The sequence below is a fragment of the Eptesicus fuscus genome, chromosome 12 (genome assembly GCF_027574615.1).
Source record: "Eptesicus fuscus isolate TK198812 chromosome 12, DD_ASM_mEF_20220401, whole genome shotgun sequence".
NCBI lineage: Eukaryota > Metazoa > Chordata > Mammalia > Chiroptera > Vespertilionidae > Eptesicus > Eptesicus fuscus.
In genome coordinates this window covers 37,107,659-37,132,482 of record NC_072484.1, presented here as the reverse complement: position 1 = coordinate 37,132,482, position 24,824 = coordinate 37,107,659, and the positions used below count along the sequence as shown (strand labels likewise).

Sequence of the window (24,824 nt, the reverse complement as noted above, 5' to 3'; positions counted from 1 at the left end):
CACCGGAACAGCTGATGCGTGGACTTATCCAGCGTTTGCTCACATCCTCATTTTGCATATGTGCGTCGGAGCTGGCTTCTTATCCTCTGCCCTCTCTCTAGCTCAAAGCCAGCACCTCTCTTTTCCTGCCTTGGCCTGAGCTCCAGCCTCCAGGCCTTTGTCCCTGCAGTGCCTCCCACCCAGGAACCTCCTCTGCTCCTCTCCATCATCTCTTCTGCTGAAGGGAGAAAAGTGAAGACAGCAATGCCAAGTGAAGACAGTGGCGCAGAGGAACACCTTGAAGGCAGGCCACTGTGTCCCTCCGCTGAAGCCACAGGCTTACAGCGGTCACGCCTACCTCACCCCAACTTCCACGATCCCTCTGTGTCAGCAGAAACCAGGCCGTGGAAGGGGACCTGAGTCTTGTCAGGGCCGCAGAGTGTTTGTTTTCAAGGACGGCTTTGCGGTTTCTCCAGGGTGAGACCGGAGACTGACAGGCCCAGAACCTCCAGGCCTGTGCTCCCCAGCACTCCCTCCGCGCACCGAGGCTTCTCTTCCCAGGGCTCAGAGCTAACCTGTGGGTGCACGCTCACACAGCCCCACGGTGGGTCCTACTACCAGCAGCCCCGATTTACAGGTGGGAAGATTGAGGCTCAGAGTGCAGCCACCTGGCCCAATGCCCAGCCCCTCTGCAGAGGCACGAAGAGGCTACTTCCCATCTTGGTGCCAGCCACCACGGCGGGGAGCTTCGTATTAAAATAGGGCCCACGGTTCAACAGAGGCGAGTGAGACTCTGGGAGGCAAAGGGAAGGGGGATAAGAGGATCTTGAGCTGCCAGACACATGGACATCGGCCTGGGTCTCAGGTGGGGACCCCAAAGGCCCCCGAGGGGACTGTGTTCTCCTTGGAGGGTAGGGGCAAGGACTCACCCATCCACACCTCTCCAAAGCAGCCCTGGCCCAGCTTGACCTCCAGCCGCAGTGACTCGCGGGGGATCTCCCACGCGTCCTTGGCCAGGCCCTGAGTCTGTGGCTTGGACGTGGGGCACACAGTGGTGAGTCGGTGGCACAGGCCATCGGCATGTTCTGAAGATGGAGACAGGGAAGTGGAGTTCAGGCCTGGCGTCCGCCCTGGGGCCTCCCTGTCCCGCCGTGTGTACAGACCTACACGCTGCATGCACACAGGCTTCGGGGACACACAGGATGCCCTTGAGGCCAAGCATCCACACCTGTGTGTACACACCCTCACCCCACACAGGTTCACACTGCCCCATGCATCTGCTCCCCGAGTCATCCGTCCACGCATTCATCACACTTTAAGGCGTGGCCAGCGAGGTGGATACCAGGGACTCACTGGAGGACAAGTCCAGGGGAACCTTGGCCTCTGGGAGCTCACAGTCCAGGGGGAGCCCAACCTCCTTAATCAGCTCCCAGGACCACATGTGTGATGTGCATGCCGCAGCAGGTGGGGTGGAGAGAGTCCAGGAAGACTTCCCAGAGGAAGTGGTACTTGGGCTTGAGTGGGCAGGAGGGCGAGTGGTTAACCAGGGAAGAGCACTCCAAGCAGAAGGCACAGGGCTCACGCCTGTGTCAAGGCCCTTAGGGAGGCACAGCTGCTGGGGAGAGGAGCGGAAAGGAGGCTGGGGGGCTGCGGGGAAGTGAATGGAGGAAGGGCAGCCCCAGGCTTAGACTACTCAAGGCCTCAGAGGCCACACTGGGGTCCTTATCCTAAGATTGCAAGAGCACCCCTGGAGGGTTTTGATCTGGGGGAACAGGATTCAGAATGAACAGTAGTGGTGGCCGAGGGACTGACGGAAGTGGCAGATCCTAGAGGAGTCAGGAGGCGGGTTGACCGAGGAGGAGGAGGAGGAGGTGTGGGGCGGGAAGTAGCAGGCACGCTCAGAACAGGCCACCCCTGCACAGAGGCCAGCGCTGCACAACACCAGCACACAGACTCCCACAGGCCCGCCACAGGGCGCACACAGGCCCGGGACTCTTCAGTCCACCAGACACCTCGACATCCAGATGCAACAGCCGCTCTGTATACACAGGGGCTGTGCATGTGAAGCACACGAGCCTTCGCTCCCCCTGCGCCCGCCTCTCCCAGCAGCAATCCATGTGGCAGCCCCCTCCTCCTCTTCCAGTAACCAGTTCAGACCGGTGCTATGGCTGCAGAGACAAACGACACCGCCTGTGCCCCTCCCTTCCCTGCTCACTCCTCCAGGCAGCCCCCTCTCACCAGCCAGCTGCAGAGAGGAGGAGAAAAGGGAGGGAGGAGCAGTGGGGGGAGAGGAGGGGAGGGGGAGAGGAAATAAGGAAGAGAGCACAGGGAGGAAAGAAGAGGGAAAAGATGGGGAGGGAGGAGGGGAAGGAAGAAGGGGCAGGAGAAAGAAGCGGGGAGGAAGGCAGGAGCCACATATCCTCAGCATAACAGAAGCCCCAGCCCTTGTTGGCCCCAAAGCCCCCTCCTCAGGGTCTGCAGCTGAGGCCCTGAGAGGGCCGAGCTCCGGCCAGGCTCTCCCCTGGCCCAGCTGCCCACGCCCGGAGGCCTGCGCCCCGGCTGGGGGGTGGCACTCACTGGAGTAGTAGGCGACGAGCTGCTGGAGGCTGTTGAACTGGGTGCGAGAGGTGATGTAGAAGCCGCCGCTGTCCAGCTTGCGGATCTTGTAGTGCTTCACGTTGAGGCCCTTGGCGTTGTCGAAGTCGGACACGGAGAGGCAGTAGGCACCTGCAGGGAAGGGCCAGAGGAGCCATCATCGCCAGGCCTGCCACCCCCCAGGCCACAGCACTAAGCACAGTTCTGTGCCTGTCCAACACGGGAGGGGAGAGGGATGCCAAGTCGGCAGCCCCTGGCCCAGGCAGAGCCAGGTCTGGTTCAACCCAGCTCTGGGGCAGCCACTGAGACAGGGCCAAGTCAGCAAGGCGGCACCTGGCTGGAGAGCTCTGCCACGCACCCTTGACCCTGGCAAGACTTCTGAAGCCTGAGTGAGTGTCCGAACTGTGTGACCTGAGCAAGTGGCTTGCCCTCTCTGTGCCTCAGTTTCCTGCTCTGCACAATGGGGCTACTCCCAGGGCCCCTGGGAAGATTCAAGAAGACTACATATAAGAGGTGCTCAAAAAATGCTTGATGGGAGCATAGACGTGGCCCCACGTGGCTGTGTGCACCCAGATTAACTGCTGCCCCTCTCTGGGTCTGCCTTGGGAGCACTCTCTGTGCCCCATCACTGCATGAAGACTCCAGGCTCAGGCAGGAGGCGGTGATTGGCTGAGGCTGAGGCAGACAAGGCAGGAGCCCATGTGCTGGGCATGACCTGAAGGCTGCTAGGGCTCAGTTGGGCCAGCCACAGTGGCCCCGTCCCTGCTTTCCTTGAGCCTGGAAAAGCTTTGGGCTGGAACAGCTCCCTCACACCCAGCAGGCCTGGCTAGGAGCCTCTGTTAACCTGAGCCCAAGAGACAGTGGCCTCAGGGAACAAGGTGGCCTCAGGGAACAAGGCCGAGCCCAGAGGTGGGGCAGTGAGTGCAAAAGCTCTCGTGGCCACAGACTAGAAAGCCCTTCTTGGGAGGCAGCGTACAGGCACTTTGCTAGAAGCCCAGCCCCCGTAGGCCACGGACCCTCTGGACAGTCCTCAGACAGAGGCTAAAATCTGTGTCAAGAAGGGAAAATGAGGCCCAGAGAGGGGAAGCAGCTAGGCTTCAGGTCACACAGCAAGTCAGGCACCGAGCTGACTTGAACTGGTACCTGGGTCTCTAAAGCTTGCATGGGGCAACCATGACTTCCTCCAGACGACCCCGGCCCTGTGCACATGGAAGCCACAGGCCTGCGCCGGAGCCAGCCCTGACCATGTGCGCACACACAGGTGTGCCTGTGCCCATGGCTGCATGCTCACAAAGGTACACACTCCCCGGGCCCACAGGCATGAAGACAAACCCACAATTCACTCCCACGCAACAATACACACACAATTCCACCCCCATGTGCACACACGTGCCTAGACCCACACATGGCGTGCATGGCCACAGGACCGTGCACATGCGTGACATGGGTGATCTGCTTTCCCAACTCCTGCTGAGGCCCAGGCCCACAGGAAGTGGCCCAGCTTCGTTGTCATGGTGATGGGGTGCCTGCAACCCATTTGCAGAGGGGCTGGAGAGAAAGCGGTGATACATATGCATTCTCTTGCTGGGGGGAAGGGACAGAAGAACAGGGGCCAGGGCTGATGGGGGAAGGGTAAAGCCAGGTCCCAGGACCAGTCCAGCCCCAGAGGCCCCTGAAGAAGGGGAAGAAGAGGGACCCATTGTAGCAACACCCACCCTGGGAACAAGCCTTTCACTGTGCGACCCCCCAGTCCCCCTGACAATCTGTACCCATTCCTCATCTCAGGAAACTGAGGCGGGAGAGGCTACGTGCCCTCTTTTACTGCACCTCTGGCCACCCAAGATCACGTAGTGTCCTCAGATGTACCTCTCTGCCTTTGGTCTTTGTCATTTCCTCCACCCTGAGAGTTCTTCCCACTTCACGGCATACACCAAACTCCCATTCATTCTGCAACACCCAGCTCAAACAACCCACCAGAAGATTCAGTTCCCATGGGCTCCTACCTTTCGTGGTCTCGCTTTCTCTCACTAGGAAGGTCCCTCTCGGGTTCTCCGCATTGAGCAGTAACCGCTCTGACTCCCGTCTCGTGATCTTGCCGAAGTACCACCTGGGGCAGGAGGGAGGAGGGTAATACTGGCGATCCAGGCTTCCGCCCATCCACAGTGCCTCTGGCCTGGGCCCTAGGCAGCCAGACCTCCAACCCCACCCCAGGAAAGAAGCAACAGTGAGCAAGCCGGAGGCCAGAGTTCATACTCACTCCTCAGCCTGGATGGAGTCGGAGGGTGCCACGTAGTTGCTGGGGATGTAGCCCGTCTGTCCCGTGCTGAGCGAGTGGGCCAGCCACCAGTCTCCCTCTCTGAGTGGGGGAGCAGGAGGGAACAAAGGAGAAGGGAATCATCAGTGGTGGGTCCGGGTGCCTGCCACTTTCAGGGGTGCTGTGCTGGGAGCCCTGGAGGCCAGTGGAGCACAGGGAACGGTGGGACCAGGCCCCTCGCAGCCTGCCCGACCACGCTGGCCCACATGCCTCGGCCAAAGCTGACTCAGACGGGCTTTGCCCAGGACGACGGCAGGACTGACCTTGGTCAGCCTGAAGCCTGAGTTCACAGGGCAGAGTCAATGGGAAGAACGCTTGCTTCCCTTCAGATAGACCAAGCTGTTCAAGACGCCAAGAGCTGCCTGGGAGTGAGATAAGGAGCGCCTTGTCTTTGGGGAGCAAGCAACTTACAACAGCAAGTTCCTGTCGGAGATGGATGTCTAATCAGGCCATCAGAGTCTCCCCAAGCCCTGAGATTTGGAAGCCCAGTCCTGGGAGCTGGTGAGACCTGGGTGGAGGCAGGGGGTGGCCCTTCTGGGGATTGATGACAATCCAAGTGCCGACCCTGCAACCTAGAGCAATGCCTGCCTTTGTCACAAATCACAGGTCACATCTAAAGGGCTCCCTGACCGAAAACCACAGGCCTCCGCCTGCAGCCTGCCCGTCGAGGGGGGAAACTGAGGCCAGAGGGGGCTGGGACTTGCCCAAAATCACACAGCGAGTCATGTCAGAGGGGGCTAAGGTGGCAGAGCCCCAATGCCCGGGACACTTCTATACTAATGCCCACAAGCAGGAAGAGGAGATGGGGACGGGGCAGGAGGAGCTCCCCACAGGGCTGGGTCCCCTGGGCCTGGGTGGGAGGAGGGAGGGGGCGAAGTACCTTTGCAGCCATCTGAATGTGAACCAGGTCTGGCTGGAGCGGGGGGTCCAGAGACACAGAGGAGAGAGGAGAAAGCGAGAGCCCAACGGGAAAGAAGAGGCAGAGATGGGGGTGGTGAGAGGGAGAGGCAGAAAGAGCGAGGGAAAGAGCAGGACAGCCAGGCGGTGCTGGGAATGGGCAACAAGGGGGCAGCCGCAGAGGCCTCGCATCCAAAGCAACCAGAGAGGCTGGGGGGATGTCCATGAGGAATGTGGGCGGTGATGGGAAGGGCTGCCTGGGAAACAGGGTCCAGCTCCCTCCCATCCCCACTGCGTGGATGGGAAGACTGAGGCCAGAGAAGCAAAGGCCTCTCTCTGCTCAAGGTCACACAGCCAGGCCCAGGCTCCAACTGCCCGATAAGAAGGCACTCTCCCTACAGGGGCTTGATAGCTTGCTGAGCTTCTCCACCCAAGGACGCCTCTGGGCCTCACCACGACCCTGAGGAGATAGACAGCTAGCGGGATGGGCTCCCCTCCCCATCCATCGCCAGGGCCCAGAGAGAGAAAGGCCCTTGCCAACAGTCACACAGTTTGGACTTGAACCCAAATCCCTGGCTCCTGGTTTTTCTGAGCTTCCCCTGACCACATTCTTCAGCCCATTTTGAAGATGGAGAAGTTGAGGCCAGGAGAGCACGGGGCTAGGGATGCTCTCCGAGGACCTGGGAAAGTGTAGGTGAGCACTCAGACCGGGGCTGAGCCAGGGGAGGGGGCGCTGGACCAGAGGGGTAGAGTCCCTCTGGCTGGACGGAGGTGAGAGCAGCACGATACGGGCTGTGCAGGCTGACTTGGCTGTGCCGTCGCTGACCTGCACTCAGGCAGGGACACAGTTCATGTGGGAGTTTCTGCAGGAGAGGGAGGGCCCCAGAGTAAGGGGGCAAGGCCCACCTCAAGGAAAGAAGCCCTTGGATGCCCAGGGGCTCCATCCACCCCCTGCTGTGCACCCACTCAGGGGTGTCTACACTTGTCTGTCCCATTTGACCCTCAAGGCCACCCTGAGCGGGAGGAAGGCAGGCCTCAGCCCCCACATTAGGACACGCAGCACCCAGGCTGGAGCAACCCAGCACTTCCTTTGTAGAGTTGGGGAACTTGAGGCACAGAGAGGGGCCGAGACTTGCCCAAAGCTACAAAGCAAGGACTCAAGTCACAGGGAACAGCTGCGATCTTCCAGTCCAAAGCTGCATTTCACCAACAGGGAAAATACGGCACAGAGAGGGGCAGTGATGTGCCCAAAGCCATATCGCAAATCAATGGCAGAGCAAGAGGGAGGGCCAGAGGCCCGAGTGCCCGCAGCCAGGCACAGCAGGCCTCCGGACACCTGCCATCTCCCCGGGCCCTCAGAGGCCCAGAGGAGAAAGAGGAGGCGCAGGACTGGAGGGCAGGGGACTGGGCTGAGGTCTAGGTCACAGGCTACAAAACGAGGCAGATTGACAAACCAGAGTCTGAAAGCTGACCAGCCTCCACCTCAGAGGGGAAGGTCGGTGGACCGTGTGTCCAGAGGCCCGACAAGGAGAGACCCAGAAGCAATGAGGGTGCAGTCCCGCTGGCATGATCCAGACTTTGGCCAGCAGAGCCTCTCGCTCCCTGACATCAGCCCATAAGTGAGTTTGGGTCCCCAGTCCCGTTTCTGAGTTTTAGTTCACAGGGGTAGGGAGGGTGGCTGTTTGCAATCTCACTAAAGGACCCAGGGTCCGACTGGAGCCTGGCCCCAGTTGAGAGGCGTCAGAGAGCTGGAGCACCAGAGTTAGCCACAGGCTGTGTGACCTTGGCCCTGCCTCAGTTTCCTCATCTGTCGGGTGGGGATACTCATGCATCCCTCCGAGGGGTGCTCAGTGTGCATGAACTATTAATATCTTGATTTGGCTAAAAAAAAAAATTTGAATTTCTATCTCAGTGGTGCCCCTCTCCCCACTCTCAAAATGTGTTTTTAAAACTAAAGCCAAAGCAGCTCAGTCCATCTCCAATAAGGATTTGCTGTGTGACCTTGGGCAAGTACCCTGCCCTCTCTGGGTCTTAGTTTTTCCTCATCTATACAAAAGATACTACAAATAATACTTTTTATTTCCTTCTTCACAGAATCATCCTTGCTGCAAAGTATGTAAATCAGTCAGTATCAAGCCAGCTTCAGCTTCAGTAAGCTAGTTCTGTATCATCTGAGCCTCAGTTTACCCACCTGTGAAAGGGAGCCATCAAGCCCCATCTTACCACGTCTATAGTCTGGGACAGCGGTCGCCAACCTTTCGGACCTTACGGACCACCTGTGATCCGCAGACCCCCGGGTGGCGACCACTGGCCCGGGAGACTCAAACCTGCCACAGGTGTGCCGAGGGCCTGAGGCTGCTCCCACAGGAGATGCCCCGCAGCTTCCCAGACCCGCCCAGTGCCGCAGGGACACCAGCCCACGCCCAGCCTCAGAAGCAACAGCGAGTTAATCTATCAGGCTGAGCAGATTCGCCGAATCTGGCACCTTCCCTGGGGCCTAGTCCTTATCCGATGGGTAGGAAAAAGGGAAAGAAGGAAGAGAATTTCCCCGTGGACAGACGATGGGGTGGTGAGGGCCTGGGTGCAGGGGAGGACGGCAGCGGCTGGAAGAGGGTTATGGGGGAAAGAGGAGGACCTATGTAATACTTTCAACAATAAAGATTAAAAAAAAAAAAAAGTCATTCCCCGCCTGATCCCTCACCTTCCCACCTGTGGCCAGAAGAGGAAGCAATGGACCAGAAGCCCCTGAGCCACCCTTTTATATTTCACCTGCTGTTCACCAGCTGTGTGACCTCGGGCTACTGACCACACCTGTCTGAGCCTCAGGACCCTCTTTTTGGGCCCTAATCTTTGTGCTGCCCGGGCTGGTACGTGGGTCAGGACTGTGGCAGCTTTGGAACCTAAGTTATGCCCATTTGGGTGCTTACATACTGGTCCACGAGGCGAGACTGGGCAGCCGGGCAAGTTTCCTGAGGCCTGGCACACGGCACATCGGAGAGGGCAGGCGAGGCCAGGGCAGGTGGAGTAAGGAGGACAGGAAGGTGTCCCTTGCCCCACGGTGGGGAGTACCCAGGGCAGGTGTCAGAGATTAGTGCTCCCCCAAAGAAGCCGCTAGAATGTGGGCGGGAGAAAGGGGCAGTTCAGGGAGCAACCCAAAGGGGCCCTGACTCCTGGAGACTCAGACACCAGGGCTGGGCTGGGGACAGTGAGACCTCAGACCCCCGGGGGCTTCCTCAGAGCCAGGGCCACAGAGCGCCCAGGATTCTCGGGCTCAGGCCGTGTGGCATGAAGATCCGGGGAACGGGATCTCCGGGCCTGCTGGGAAGCCCCGGCCCAGCCAGCCCTGGCCAAACCCCAGCCACAGATGCGCTCCTCCTTAAGCTCTCCATCTCCCCGACACCCAGCCCAGCCACAGGTTATATTCAGAAAGTTCCTCACTCATAAGAGGAGGTGGGGGTTTAGGGCAGGGCCAGGGGGATTACACAATGCACCCTAAGCAATAACAATGGAAGGACATGTAGGGTGGTCCCTGGGTGGCGTATGAGACCTCAACACCCCATCTTCCCATAAGCCCCCAACTCGGATCCCTTCATCTCTCCTCTTCCTCTGATGCCAGCCCTGGACTCTGCCACCACCACACTTCCCAGGCGAAGGAGCGGCTGAGCTCTGTGCATGCGGAGGGACTCTCGATTCACCCCCACCCTCCAATCAGGGCACCTCAGTGCCACCGAGGGCTTCCCATGCATGGGGCTCCAACACTGCCAGCTCCCCGACAGCCTCCCCCAACCCAGCCAGAAGGCAGGAAAAGGGAAGGGAAGAGGTGGACAAAGCAGGAGCGAGGGCCGCTCTCGGGGGTGAAAGATGCAGAATCAGTTCCCAGAGCCACTCCTCCCGCCACACCTTTGCTCAAGCTGTGACCCAGCCCGAGGTGCCCCTCCCATTGCTGCTGGTTGAGGTGCCCCCCTTCCCCCGCCCCCGCCGCCGGTTCTTCAAAGCCTCTAAGCCTGCATCCTCCCTGCACCGCCTTTCCCTCCTCCTGGCTCCTCTGCGCCTCCCCAGCAAGGGCCCTGGGTCACGCCTACCCTCCCAGCTCTGCCACTGCTAGCTGTGTGACCTCGAGCAAGTCATTTCCCCTCTCTGGGCCTCAGTTTCCTCATCTGCAAAATGGAGCAAATATGAGTTTCCACTTGCCAGGAGTGTGGTGATGTGTAAATTAAACAATGCGGCTCAAAGCGCTCAGCACAGAAACCTGGCTCACACACGAAGCACAGTAAACGGTGCTGTTCCATTGCTGTTCATCCATCCGGCCCACCTGCACCAGAGGGGGACCCCCAGCGTGCTGAGCAACAGGTGATAGGAGGACCCAGAAATGTGGCGAGCCCGAGCAGCCCTCAAGGTGCTCCCACTTTGGGGGGAGGCAGATACAAACAGCTGGAACCGAGAGAGAACTGGAGTGACACAGGCACTGGACACACAAGGGGGAGGGAAGCTGGGAGAGCCCCTCCCCCAGGGAGAGCATCCTGGGTCAGGGAGAGAGCCGCTGCCCAAGTTCCCATCCTGGCTTTGCTATCTGGTAGCTGTGTGACTTTGGGCAAGGGCCTTCACATCTCTGAGCCTCAGTTTCCTCGTCTGCAAAATGGAGACATCCCCTCCCCCCATCACTACAGCCCTGGCGGGACTGCGGCTGAGCAAATTTGAGGACGTGGGTTTAAAATGCCTGGCCCGGCACCTGGCACCTCTTCTCCCTCTTGCCTCTCAGAGAAGGCAGTCTTCGGCTGGATCTTGAGGGATGAATAGGAGTTTGCCAGGCAGAGATGGGACAAAGGGCATTTCAGGCAGAAGGAACAGCATGCACAAGGGCAGGGAGGCATGGACAAGCAAGACACACTCGAAGAGGGTGGAGATAGCCAATCTCCTTAGCCAGGCCTTCGAGGACACTCAGGGATCACTTCGATCCTGTCCCTGGGACCTTCTTGCCCTTCCACAGCTCCCTCCAGCGCTGCCCCCCCTCTGAGAGGGACTGCCTCCCACCACCTCCACCTGCCACTCGATGTCACTCTTCTCCCTCCAAAGACCTTGAGCCTCCCAGGCCCTGTGGTCACCACCAGAGGGGGACACACAGCAGAAGCCCAATTGCCCGGGCTGACCATCCTCTGCCTGCCACTGCCTGGCCTGGGCCAGCTCCTGGCTACCTTCTGGCTCCAGGAAGGCGTGGACAAGGCCTTCTCCACCCAGGCCTCAATGGGCCCAGCGCGGAGCCATGCCTGCAGCTGGCACTCAATGTGGGCGGATGGATCAGAATGAGGAGTGGGTGAGTTAGGAGGGTGGGTGGGAGGAGGGGTGGTGGAGAGTGGCAGGGGTGATGGGAGGACTCTCCCCATTCTCAGCCTGGGGTTGAGGTCGGGACCTGGTCAAACTGGCCGGGGGTGAGGACACACGCTGGGGAGCTGGAAGCCGGCAGCCAAGGGAGCCAGAGACCACAGGCAGGGACACAGCCACATGCAGACAGCAGCCCCACCCCACCAGCCCAGCACCCCCACCCAGCCCGCCCACGAAGTGTGTACACACCTGACATCCACCTTCCTCCTAAGGGCCAGCGAGAAAGAAGCAGAGAGAGGGAGAAGCTGAGAGAGGGCTGGGGGAAGCAAGTGCGGGCCAGGAATGGGGGGGCGGGGGGAGGAGGTCCCAGGCTGCAGGGGGAGGGGCAGCAATGCAGCAGGTGGTCTCTGCCTGCCCTGTCAGCACTCCCGAGTGAGCAAACCATCCCAAGCCCACCCTGAAGCCCTCCACCGCCCTCCCTGGGCCCTAAGGCTGCACAGCTCGCCCCAGTACAGGGGTAGCACCTCACTCCCACTGCACTCTAGGCAGGGAAAGAAAAGGAGGGGACAGAAGGAGGAGGACCCCACCCCATGGCTGGGGCCCCATCCACCCTTCACTGGTTCTTTCCTCCATGCTCCCCTGTCCACAGAGGCCCCAGCATCTGGCATGGGCCCCCACAGGCCAGCTTGGCTCTAGGATAGCCTACCCCAAGGATGGAGTCCCTGGAGGTAAACCAGACATCCACCAGGGAGTCCTGCCCTCCACACCCTATGCTATCATCTCATCCACATGCCCAGTGCTGACCTTCTCCCACTGTGTGCCCAATATGGGTGCCCCACCCCTCCCAAGGCGGGCTCCTCCCCTTACAGTGGGACCCGCTGACTTATCCGGCTGCCCCGGGCCCTCCAGCCCTAGGCCACTAATGGGGGCACCTCTGTGGGCATGGCCTCCAGGGTTCAGCCCTGCTTTTTGTAGTCCGGAGTCCTGGGTCCTGGGCCCAGTTCTGCCATGACCACATGGCCCCTTGCAGAGTCTGGGATCTGGGGATCGGGGGTACTGTGCCCTGTTGACAAGTTACTGAACCCAGACCTCTGTCCCAGGGGCCCTCCCGGAGCCCCAACCACCACCACTTGCCTCATTATCACTCCCACAGGCCCCAGGACGGTCTCCTGGGCCTTCACACCTCGGCGCTCAGCTCTGCCTGCTGCCCAACATGCTGCCCTCTGAGCCTGGGATGCTCAGACGTGGTTCTGGCCCAAAGCCGGGCCCAAGGGATGGGATGCCCAAGGACGACAGGGAGGGGAGGCACTCACGTGTTGTTGACAATCTGCAGCCGCTCCCCTTTCTTGAAGGATAGATCAGTCTCTGTCCGGGACTCATAGTCGTAGAGGGCCACAAAGGTGGTCACCCCACCTGCAGAGAGGGTCGGGGCGCATCAGCACGGTAGGGGCCACGGACAGGGAGAGGTGTGGACAAAAGGGCCCCGTACCCCGGGGGCGTGGAGGTTGGTCTCCCACATGCCATCAGAGCCCAGCCCAGAGTCATGGTCACATTCAGATCTGTGTCCACGGGCCTGGGCACCCCTGTGAGGGCGTGCAGAAGGCACGCATCTCTTCGTGCCTGTGTCCCACGGGCTCCGGGTGGTGCTAGGCATTTGTTTGGTGTCTATCTTCTCCATAGAACCAGAAGCCCCTACTAACAGGCATCTTCGTTTTGTTCCTGAGCCTGACACATAGTAGGTGCTCAAGAAACAGCTAACTGTGGGATGAATGAACCAGTGAATGAAGGGAATTGCACCAGGGGAGGTGGCTCTATTTCTCTCTCCGGGTTCTATGTGTCTGGGGAGAGCTTGGTGGCAGGTAACTGTCCCCTCAAAGAGGCCCTCTCTGTCCCCCATTTTAATTACAACCTCTATCCCTCCATCCTCCAAAATGCCTCCCTGCCCCTTCTGAACTTCTCACCCATTACCACCTTCTAACATGCCACACGGTTTACACATCTGGCTTTGTTTCCCTCCCCTGCGGGGATGATGTCTGCATTACACACTGCGGGGTCCCCAGGCCAGAAGAATCCTAGCACACAGTAGAGGTGCCACCAATATTTCTTGAACAAATGAACGGGTGTGCATGTGGGTCTGTCGGTCTCACTTGGACGTGTGTCTGTGCCTGAGGAGTCCATGAGTGTCCGTGTGTCTCTGTGTGCTTTTGTGTTCTCACTGCATGTGTGTACACTTGTGCCTCCGTGAGTCTGTGGGTATCTGTAAATTCGTTTAAGTCTGTGTCTGTGTCCGTGTGTGTCTTAGAAGGGCTTTGACTACACGTGTGTGTCTTCATCTGGGAGCAGGAGGTTATTTGTATGTGTGCGTATATTTGTGTACACCTGCACTGGGGGGGTGTCTGTGCCTGGGGAGTGCACATCCATGTGTGCTCTATGCGTGAGGTGTGTGTGTCTATGATGGCGTCTCCAGCTGAGCACATGCACATGTCTTTGAATGATTTCTCTGAATGAGGTGCTGACTCGTTGTGAAACCATGCGTGTAGGGCTCCGTGTGAGTGTGTTGGGTGAGAGTACAAGTGCTTGAGAGTGTCATGTGTCTCTCAGGACCACATCTGTCTCAAGCATCCCTGTCTTGGCTGTTATACCCCAAAGAGCCAGCAGAGGGCGCAGGGGCGCATCTCAGCATCAGAGGGTCTTGGAAGAGGAGCTTTGATTTTTTTCCTCCCAACCGGCCTGGCCCCTTGACCACACACCAGCCACCTATCCCGACCCATCTCTGGGCTGACCAGAGCAAAGAGCAAAGCCCCAGACTTGGTCTCCATGCTGCCCTGAGCAGCACCCTGACCCTCTGGGCCTTAGTTTCCCCCTACAGTCCTCTGTCTTTAGACCCCTTTATGCTCTGCATCTGATGGATCGTGCACCACACTTCCCACCCACAGCCTCCAGGAAACTCCCAGGAGTCCCCAAGGCCAGTTAACCCACAGACACTTCCCCTTTCGTGAGCAAAAGAAACAGCAGCCCAGAGAGGGGGTGTCGCTGCCCCAGGACACACAGCCCTCTGGCAGAGCAGCCTGGCCCGGCCAGGAAGGGCAGAGCCATCCTGGAACATATGCCCCCAGGTCCACTGACCAGCCAGCGGCCCCGCCCTCTGCGGGGAGGTGACCGTGTCCGAGGAGTTGAAGCCTCCAAACAGCTTGGGCTCAGCGGCGGCAGGGGAGAAGGCCGTGTTGGGGCCACGGTGGCCATCAGCGGAGGCCGGCTTGCTGGGGGTCTGTGAGGTGGGGAAGGCACCCCCGCCGCCGCCACCATGGGCGTTCTCAGCAGGCTCCAGGCTGCGGCGCCGCTGGCTGGCATCCTTGGGCTTGCTCTTGTTGCTGCCCATGGTCCCGGCTGGAGAAGAGAGAGGACCCTGGAGTGAAGGAGGGACCCTGGGAACAGGCAGGGCTGTCTGGGCCCCTTAGACAGCCTCCACCCTAACCCATTCTACAGATGGGGAATCTGAGGCCCAAGAGGGGTACTAGCCTCTTTGGGTAAGTCAGCCTTGCAGAGGCTCCATATCTTCATCTGTAAAATGGGAATGATGATGTCACCCAGAAAGGGCTTCCTTGGTACAGGATCAAGCACAGAAGAAACCTCATAATCAGAAGCCCTAACCTCTTCCACATTCTCCTGAGTCACTGCTTCTGTCCCTCGTGGGCAGGGACAGTACCTGAGTCATGTCTACGCCCCAGGCACTCAGCACATAGGAGGGGGCTCATTGAGGGTTTGCTGAGTGAATACATGACTGACTGCAATTGTCTGATCCAGGGGGAAAGGTGCTAAAAGTTGCAATCAACTCAGGCAGCTGAAAGAAGGAGAGATGGCTGGGAGCTCACCCCAGCCACAGGGCCTTTGCACATGCTGTTCCCTCTGCCTAAATGCTCTTCTCTGACCACTTCACCAGGGTAACTCAGACCTCCCTCAGTTCTCAGTTCATAAGTCACTTCCCTAGGAAACGTTCCTCAAATTCTTTCACTGTTCTAAGTTCATGTGACTTTTGTGCCTCTCCTTGGTAACATGTGGCCCAGTAATCACTTAATTTGTATTTGTGTGATTATATTATTATTATTGTCATGGACTTTAGTCTGTCCAGTTCACTGCTATGCTCCCAGTACCTAGCACAGTGTGGCACACAGCAGGTGCTCAATAAACAGCAGAATGAAAGAAGTTTCTGAGCCAGAAATCGGGCAGGTCAAAACTTCCCAGTGATGCCCATTGCCCTGCCATACCCTTTTGCCTCCCACTTTCCCATTCTCAGGTCCTGGCTGGCCCCCACTCCCACCAGGGTCTCCCTACCATCATGGCCACCCCTCCCTGCTCCCTCATCTTGGCAGTCCTGATGGGTCATCACCTCACCTGGTGGAAGGCAGGGGCTGTCCCAGAGGACCTGGGAAGCAGCCTGGGGTCTCAGCAAACACCAGGTGTGGAGTCAGGGGTCGCAGACTAAAGGCCCTGCTTCACCTCTTCCCACTCTGTGACCTTAAGCAAGTCACTTCCCCTCTCCGGGCCTCAGCATCCTCATCTGCAAACAGGGATAAAGCAAACTCTCAGGGCTGCGGTGAGGGGGCAAGCAGAAGAGAGATCACCATGACTGTGACGGTGGGTCATGATCTATCAGCTCTGCCTCTGGGAGACAAAGCTATGAGCTTCCCAAACCTGAACTTTCCTTCTAGCCTCCCAAAGCCTTTTCTGAGCGAGAACGATGCTGGGCAGGGCACGGTGGTAAGGAGTGGGCCCTAGAGCCAGACTCCGCAGCTGAGGTCCTGGCTCTGTCCCTAATCAGTTGCATGACCTCAGGTAAGCGACTTAACTCCTCTCTGTGCCCCGTTTCTCCATCTGGAAATGGTTGGGTCATGGAGGTAACTGAGCGAGGCAAGCCAGAGTGCTGGCAACACAGCAGGTCACCCTGCACATCAGCTCTCGCTGATCTGTGTGACTCTGGACACACCTGCCAGGTGGTTCCGACTGTTCTCCAGGGCATGCTGCAGGCCCTGGAATTAGTCCAGAATTCCCTCTGGGAACCTATGGATGGAGAGCAGTCCCTTTAATTGCTTGGGGCCTCAGGCAAGCCTGTGAGCCCTGAGAGCTGAGCCCAGCTCTGTGACCCCACTCCCTATGTGAACCTCAGCCGGTCCCTCCACCCTCTGGGCCTCAGCCTGCTCTGCTGCACAATGGAGGTGTGGCCTGCATGCTCCCTGGGGTCCCTCCAGCTCAGAGAATGTGGGGCTGGGGAGGCCCTAGGGAGACCTGCTTAATAGCCCAAAGGATCACCAGGGCCTCCTGAGGGACCAATGGGCCTGGGGACAGAAATGGCCAATTTCTATGGCAACCCAATCCACTGAGGTCATGGTGCCCATCAGCACTCATATAGTCAGTATCCCCTGGGACCCAATGACCTGATTACCCACATTCCCAGGCTCAATGGAGGCTGAGCCCCAACCACCAAACCTCCAACCCACTTGCTCCCTGGTCCAGCATTCACAGCACCAACTGTGCAGGAGGCTGTCTGTTAGTCACTACAGCAGGACAAAGAGATGAACTGGCCAGGTCCTGCCTCAGAGACGGCATGCCCTAACAGAGCACTTGTTTGTGGCACTTTGAGAGGAAATAAAAATTGTAAAAATATATTTTTTAAAAGTTTTTAAATGAAGAACTTTCTAAGATCCCAAACTTCCTTTACAATGAACTGAATGATGAAAAGTGAGCCTCCTGTCACGGGAGGTAACCAAGAACAGGAGATAGGGTACTTGGCTAATGTGCTGTGGAGTGAGAGGGAGAGCCAGCGCTGGACCCTGGAGGATCTTCCAAGCACCAAGAGGATGTGTGTGCCCTCTTGGGAGGGGGCAAAGGAAAAGAGATAGCTCGTGGCCCTAAGTCTTACACTCCCCACTGGGGCACTCAAAACAGCATAAGCCAGCCTTCAAGAATAGGCCAAGGTGGCTCAGGGCCTCTGACTGCAGTGTTTGGTGGTTTCTGGGGTTTGGACTTTTGTGGGGGTTTTTGGTCCTTGTGGTTGATTCTAATTATACAAGTAAATATATATATTTGTGGACAGGAGGCAGGTCGAGGTTAAGAGCCAGAGTCCTGGATTAGACTACCTGTGTTTGAATCCAAGCCCTACCACCCTTGCAAACCCTGTGCCTCAGTTTCCTCCTCTGTCAACTGGGTATAATAAAGGAACCACATCATGGGGCTGCTGGGAGAATCAGTGAGGGGAGTGCATGGAGCACACGTTTCCTTCTGGCATCGTGTGACTGTAGGACTGTAAACTGGGATCCACGTGGCGCCCTGGACCATATCTCCCTGCAGGCAGGACCAGGGCGGATCCATCTCCGTATCCCCGGTGACCAGGAGGCCTGGCTCCTACAAGGTGCTCTGGGAATATCTGCAGAATAGACAAAAGACTGGAGAGCACCGACATGTGGTTTGCATCCTGCTTTGTTCCTGCAATTTCATGTAGAGACCAAGTATCATTCTGCGATATTCAAACCCTCCCAGAGCCTGGACTTTGTACGGGGCCCTGAACTAAGCACGTGGCAAGTACTGACTCATCGAATCCCCGTGATAATCTAGGACAGTGATGGCGAACCTATGACACGCGTGTCAGCACTGACACGTGTAGCCATTTCTGATGACACGCGGCCGCTGAGGTGGCCGCATGCTGAGGATGAAACATTTGCGAAATAATGTTTTTTCCTCAAAGTGACACACTACCCGAGTTATGCTCAGTTTTTTGGCGAAGTTTGACACACCAAGCTCAAAAGGTTGCCCATCACTGATCTAGGAGGTAGATGCTAACAGTGCCCCTATTTTACTGATGAGGAAACTGAGGCACAGAGAGGTTGAGGAACTTGCCTGAGGTCACACCATGCGGGTGAGAATGGAAAGAAGTGGGGGTAGGAAAACACAGCAGGCAGGCAGCAATCCGGGCCTGCTCAGGGTGGAGGAGCTCATGGGACCCACCTCTCGCCCTCGGGACCTCTCTCTCACCAAACAGCCAGACACCTTGGCAGACGGGGCCGGGAGCGGGGAAGTCAGTCCAGCCCCACTGCTAGAGAGAGCTGGGAGTGTCGGGCTCCTTACAAAGCAGAGTGCGCTTGAGGAAGGACAGGCACGTTTAGGGGGGGGTCTAGTCCCTGCAGGGCTGCCGCCATGCTTGTGACCTCGGAGGGACGGCCCTCTTGGCCTCAGTCTCCTTTCTCCAGGCAGGACCCCGTTTCGGGGCCCAAACACCAAGTCACCATGACTTGCCCATTTGAGAATGGCCAACCCCCTCCCCACCCCCACATCTCGCCCACCACGTACACACGCCAAGGCAGAAATAGCACGGGGAAGTGGACAGGGCTCTGAGCTGGGGTGCCTGAGGTTCCCAGAGGAAGGTGGCCCCTTTCCTCTGGGGAGCCGCTCCCGACCACAGGCTCCAGACAGAGGGCCTGAGCTATCGCACCCGTGAGAGAGGCCCGACGGCGGCCCGGCTCAGTGCCCCCAGCACTTCAAGCTCAACCTGACCTGGCATCTCCCCCTAAGGCTGCCCCGCCCCATGTCACTGTCAGGGCTGGTTTCCCATCCTCCCTCCCATCTCTCTCACAGGCATCCTCTTCCCACCCTATCTCCATCCCCTCAGGCCAGGCCGTCATCCTGGCCAGGGCACCCGCCTCCCAGCCGAGGCATCCCTATAAACCACACAGACATGTGCACAGAGTTGGTGCTGTCACCCTCACCCACAGACCCTGCAGAGGGAGCACACTGGCTCTCACCTCCGGCTTATGCATAGGCTGTGCCCCACCCCCCTTTAGGTACACAAATGCTCACAACATCCAGGAGAGTCCAGAAAAAAACTGGTGTTCAGTCGTGACATACCCACTCCTTCTTTCCCAACTCTGAAGAATACCATCTCCACCGCCTTCTAAGGGTGGTGGGGAGGCCAGGAGCTTAGGAGTTGAGAATAAGGACTCAGTCAGACCTGGGTTCAAATCCTGCCTTACTAGCTAAATCTCCTTGGACAAGTTACTTCACCTCTCAGTTTCCTTATCTTTAAAACTTAGAGGCCCAGTGCATGGATTCGTGCACTGGTAGGGTCCCTCAGCCTGGCCCGCGCCCGCGCGCAATCTGGGATCCCTCAGGGGGTGTAGTAGTGCATGAAGCTGCAGGCCAGGCGGCCGGGAAGGAGCCCGAGCCCAGGCTGGGCACCACACCACTCCCGCTCATCCCGGCCCCACTGCACCTGCTGCTACTGTTGCTCCGTAGCACTGCCCCTGAGGCAGGAGAGGCTCGTGCCACCGCAGCTGCACTCGCCAGCCATGAGCCCAGCATCTGGCACGCCTGTCAGTCAGCTGAGCGGTGCTCCCACTGTGGGAGCGCACTGACCACCAGGGGCAGCTCCTGCATTGAGTGTCTGCCCCCTGGTGGTCAGTGCATGTCATAGCGACCTGTCGACCGGTCATTTGGTCATTCAGTTGTTCGGTCGCTTAGGCTTTTTTATATATAGACTAGAGACCCGGTGCACAAATTCGTGTACAGGTGGGGTCTAGCTGGCCTGCTCCGATCAGGGCCGATAGGGATGGGCCCGCCAGGGGGAGGTTGGCCAGCCGGCCCCACCCCCAATCAGGGAGGGGGGGCCGATCGGGGGCAGGACAGTTGGCGGGTTGGCCCTGCCCCCAGTCGAACTCCTGATTGAGGGGACAACTTGCATATTAGCCTTTTATTATATAGGATGGGAACAATAAGAAACCTAACATCTGAGAATGAAGTGAGAGAGTCCATGTGAAGGGCACAAAATAAGTGTTTGATTAACAGCACACAATGTTGTTTTGATCGTTATAGGCAATAAGAGGAGCAATGCAAAGGAAGCAGGAGTTAGGTGGCAGGGCCTAAGTACAGAGCTGAGATCCTCATAAGCTGTTGATAATCATCCTAACAGCACAATGAAGGAGGGACTATTACTGTACCCACTTTACAGATGGAACTAAGGTTCAGAAAAGCCAGAACTTTGCCAAAAGCCACACACGTGAGTGCAGCAGAGCTGGCCCAGCCTCTGTGCTGACAACCCCACTGCCCCAGGCACCCCACCACCCCATCAGCCTCTGACTCACCATCCAGATCTCTGCACCCTCCAGGGAGGAAGAAGCAATATGGAGGAGTCAAAAATACAGGCCTGGACCCAGAACACCAGGTTCCGATGCCAGATTGCCACTTCCTAGCCATTCAGCCTCAAGGGGGCCTCTGTTTACCCCTTACCAAAAATGGGAATCAGGGTAATTGTTCCTAGGTAACTGGGCATGTTGTGGGGAAAACATGAGATAATACTTGTAAAGTGCCTGGTACCTAAGAAGTGCTCAGTGAATATTAGCTATTATGATCATTACATGTTAGACCCTTGCTCTCTTTTCTAATCACCCTTACAATTAAGCAAAGCCTTCCAAAATTTCTACTCCGAGTCAAGCCTTGTGCCTGGCCCTGGAAGGGTTGTCTGGTGGAGCTGAGTAGGAGCCCAGGCCTACAAAAGCTATTTCACAGGGGAAGAGTTCAGGAAAGACAAGCATGTCCACAATTCAACCTTCCTCTAAGATACTTGCCAATGCAATGAGCTAAGAAAAAGAAATGGAAAGAATAAAATGGAATTAGAAAAGGGAAGATGAGTATCACCATTTTCAGATGTTACCAATGTAGATCTAAGAAACCCAAAAGAATTTGCTGCAAAACTTATTAAGCAAAAAGTGAATTAAGTTAACTGGTAGGAAATTAAAAGGTAATTATCAAAAAATCAACACTGTATCTATATACCAACAGCAATCAAAAAAATTTTTTTAATGTTTTTTGCTTAATACTCACCTGAGGATATTTTTTCCACTGATTTTTAGAGAGAGTGGAAGGGAGGGGGAGAGAGAGAGAGAGAGAGAGAAACATCAATGCAACAGAGACACATCCAGTGGTTGCCTCCCACACACGCCGACCAGGGCCAGGGATTGAGCCTGCAACTGAGGTGCGTACCCTTGATCAGAATCAAACCCACAACCCTTCAGTCTGCAGGCCAATGCTCTAACCACTGAGCAAAACAAGCTAGGGCAGAAAATGAAATTTTTTAAAAGCCTAGCATTATAAAAATATCAATTCTTCCTAAATTAATCTAAAAATTGAATGTGATACCAATAAAACCCCCAACAGGATTTTCTTTTAGCTAAAAAAGTCCATTTTAAAGTTTATAATTAAAGGAGTAGGAGTAGCTAGGAAAATCATAGAAAGAAGGGTAATGAGAGGGGAAATAGCCCACCCAGACAGTAAAAACTACTATAAAACCATAGTACTTAACACTGTGTGATACCAGCACAAAAACAGACAAATAAATGGAACAGAATAGTGTCCAAAAATTGTCCCCACACATACAGAAATTTAATAAATAATGAAAGTGGCATTTCACACCAGTGAGAAAAAGACAGACTATACTGTATTTAAGATAGAATTGGGACTAAGGATTTGCCATCAGGAAACAAAGTTGGATCTCAATCTCCTTCCATATGCCTACGAATACCAGGTTAATCAGCTCTGAACCCCACAAAACCAAAACGATGAAGTTCTAAAAAGGGGAGGGGAGAATACATTTTCTCATATCCAAATGGGAAAAGCATTTCTAAACATGGCACAAAACCTAAGCATCATTCTTTTTAAAAAATATATATATTTTATTGATTTTTTTACAGAGAGGAAGGGAGAGGGAGAGAGAGTTATAAACATCGATGATAGAGAAACATCAATCAGCTGCCTCCTGCACACCCCCTACTGGGGATGTGCCTGCAACCAAGGTACATGCCCTTGACTGGAATCGAACCTGGGACACCCTTGAGTCCGCAGGCTGACGCTCTATCCACTGAGCCAAACGGGTTAGGGCCTAAGCATCATTTTTAAAGTGATAAATCAATCCACATAAAAATCTAAAATGTCTGCATAGCCCTGACTGGTGTGGCTCAGTTGCTTGGGCAGCGTCCTGGTACCGAAAGGCTGCAAGTTCATTTTGGGTCAGGTCACATGCCTGGGGTGAGGGCTCGGTCCCCGGTAGGGGGCTGCAGGAGGCAGCGATTGATGCTCATCGATTTTTTTTCTCCCTCTCCCTTCCTCTCTCTCTCTCTAAAAAATATATATATATATTAATTAACAAAATCTTTTTACAAAATGAGACTTTGTGAAATGTCTTTTTTAAATAAAATAAAATGTCTGCATAACTCAATAAACATCATAAACAAATTCAAAAGAACACAAACTAGGAAAAATATCAGTAACTCATGATGAGCTCCCACAAAATAAGTAACCACAGATAGCAAAGCAAATGGCTCTTAAACATACGACAAGGTGCTCAACTGCCCTTAAAAGATTAATGCAAATTAAAACTCCACAAGCTACCCAACCACAGCAGACTATACATTCTTCACAAGTGCACGTGGAACATTCTCTCCAGCATAGGCTATATGTTAAGTCACAAAACAAGCCTTAATAAATTCAGGAGTGAGATAATACAAAGTATGCTTCTGACTACAATGAAAGGAATAAGAAATCATTAACAGAGAGAAATTTGGGAAATTACAAATATGTGAAAATTAATAATTCCTCAATAACCAACAAATCAAAGGAGAAGTCACAAAAAAAGTAGAAAATACTTTGAGATGAATGAAAATGAAGAAACAACTTATCAAAATGTATAGGATGCAGTAAAGGAGAACTTAAAAGGAAATTTAGAGCTGTAAAAGCTTGTATTAAAAAAGGAAAAATCAGTCACCTAACCTTCCACCTTAAGACACTGGCAAACGAAGAGCAAATGAACCCTAAAGCAAGTAAAAGAAAGGAAATAAAGATTAGAGTAGAAAAATTAATGAAATAGAAAAAAAAAATAGAGAAAAATCAACAAAACCAAAAGTTGGTTCTTTGAAAAGATCAACAAAATTGACAAACCTTTATCTAGACTGACCAAGCGAAAAAGAGAGAAGACTCAAATTACTAATATCAGGAATGAAAGAGAGGACAATACTACCAACCTTACAGAAATAAAGATTATGAGAGAATGCTATGCCAACAAACTGAATAACCTACTAGATGAAATGCACAAATTCTCAGAAAAACACAAACTACTGAAACTAAGACAAAATAGCAAATCTGAGTAAAATTAAAACAAGACATTGAATTAGTAATTTTAAAACTTCTCACAAGGAAAAAACCAGGCCCAGATGGCTTCACTGATGAATTCTATTGAACATTTAAAGAAACAGCCCTGGCCGGTGTGGCTCAGTGGTACAGCGTCGGCCTGAGCACCAAAGGGTCATGAGTTCGATTCCTGGTCAAGGGCACATTCCTCAATTGCAGTTCCATTTCCCCAGCCCTGGTCTGGGCATGTGCAGGAGGTAACCAATCGATGTGTCTCTCTCACATCAATGTTTCTCTCTTCCTCTCTCTCTCTCTCTCTCTCTCTCTCTCTCTCTCTCTCTCTTGTGCGCGCATGCGCAAGCTCTCTCTCTCTCTCTCTCTCTCTCTCTCTCTCTCTCTCTCTCTGTCTCTCTCTGTTTCTCTCTCTCTCTCCCTCTTTCTCCACCCCCATCCCTCCCTTCCACTTTCTCTAAAAATCAATGGGAGTCTGGTCAGTGTGGCTTGGTGGTTGAGTGTCAACCTATGAACCACAAGGTCATGGTTCGATTCCTGGTCAGGGCACATGCCTAGGTTGTGGGCTCAATCCTCAGTGGGAGGCATGCAGGAAGCAGCTGATCAATGATTTCTCACATCATTGACGATTCTACCTCTCTCCGACTCCCTTCCTGTCTGAAATCAATAAAATTATTTATTTTTTTAAATCAATGGTAAAAAATATTCACAGATGAGGATTAACACACACACACACACACACACACACACACACACACACACACAGGAAAGAAAAAGAAAGAATGCCAATTCTTCACTAGGGAACACTTTCCAATTGGTTCTATGAAGCCAGTATTACCCAAAACAGACAAAAATAGCATAAGAAAAGAAAACTACAGGCTGCTATTTCCTAGGATATAAGATGTAAAACTCTTCAATAAAATACTAGCAAACTGGATCCAGCAATATATAAAGAGAATTATCATCATGACCAAATGAAACTGACCCCAAGAATACAAGGTTGGTTTAACTTCTGAAAATCAATTAATGTAATACACCATACCAATAGAATAAAGGACAAAAAACACATAATAATCTCAATATATATTCAGAAAAGTATCTGACAAAATCCAACACCCTTTCATAACAAAAACACTCAACAAACTAAAAATAGAAGGGAATTTCCTCAACCTGATGATGGGCATCTATAAAAAACCCATATCTTACATCATACTTAATGGTGAAAGATTGAATGCATTCCCCTAAGAGCTGGAACAAGACAAGAATGTCCACTCTTACCACTTCTATTCAACACTGTACTGGAGTTCTAGCCAGGAAAAAAGAGGACATAAAAGGCATCCTAATTGGAAAGAAAGAAATAAAACTATCTCTATTTGCAGATGACATGGTCTTACATATAGAAAATCCTAAGGATCCCACTAAAAAAAATTATTAGAACTAGTAAACAAGTTTAGCAAGGTTGTAAGTTACCAGATCACACTATAAAAATAAATTGTATTTCTATATACGAGCAATGAACAATCCAAAAATAAAATTAAGGAAA

The 24,824-nt window shown here is 54.5% G+C and overlaps 1 protein-coding gene across 1 annotated transcript in view; it reads right to left on the bottom strand.

Annotated features, from left to right (window-relative positions):
* SRC (SRC proto-oncogene, non-receptor tyrosine kinase) overlaps positions 1-24,824 on the bottom strand; it is a 52,439-nt gene that overhangs the window by 5,356 nt on the left and 22,259 nt on the right. The window contains exons 3-9 of the mRNA XM_008149638.3: positions 15,497-15,662; positions 14,231-14,491; positions 12,418-12,517; positions 4,832-4,930; positions 4,578-4,681; positions 2,557-2,706; positions 909-1,064 (exon numbers count right to left, since the gene is read on the bottom strand). Of these exons, the coding sequence (XP_008147860.1) occupies positions 909-1,064; positions 2,557-2,706; positions 4,578-4,681; positions 4,832-4,930; positions 12,418-12,517; positions 14,231-14,483 (862 nt within the window). The 5' untranslated portion in view covers positions 14,484-14,491; positions 15,497-15,662. The remainder of the gene's footprint in view (positions 1-908; positions 1,065-2,556; positions 2,707-4,577; positions 4,682-4,831; positions 4,931-12,417; positions 12,518-14,230; positions 14,492-15,496; positions 15,663-24,824) is intronic.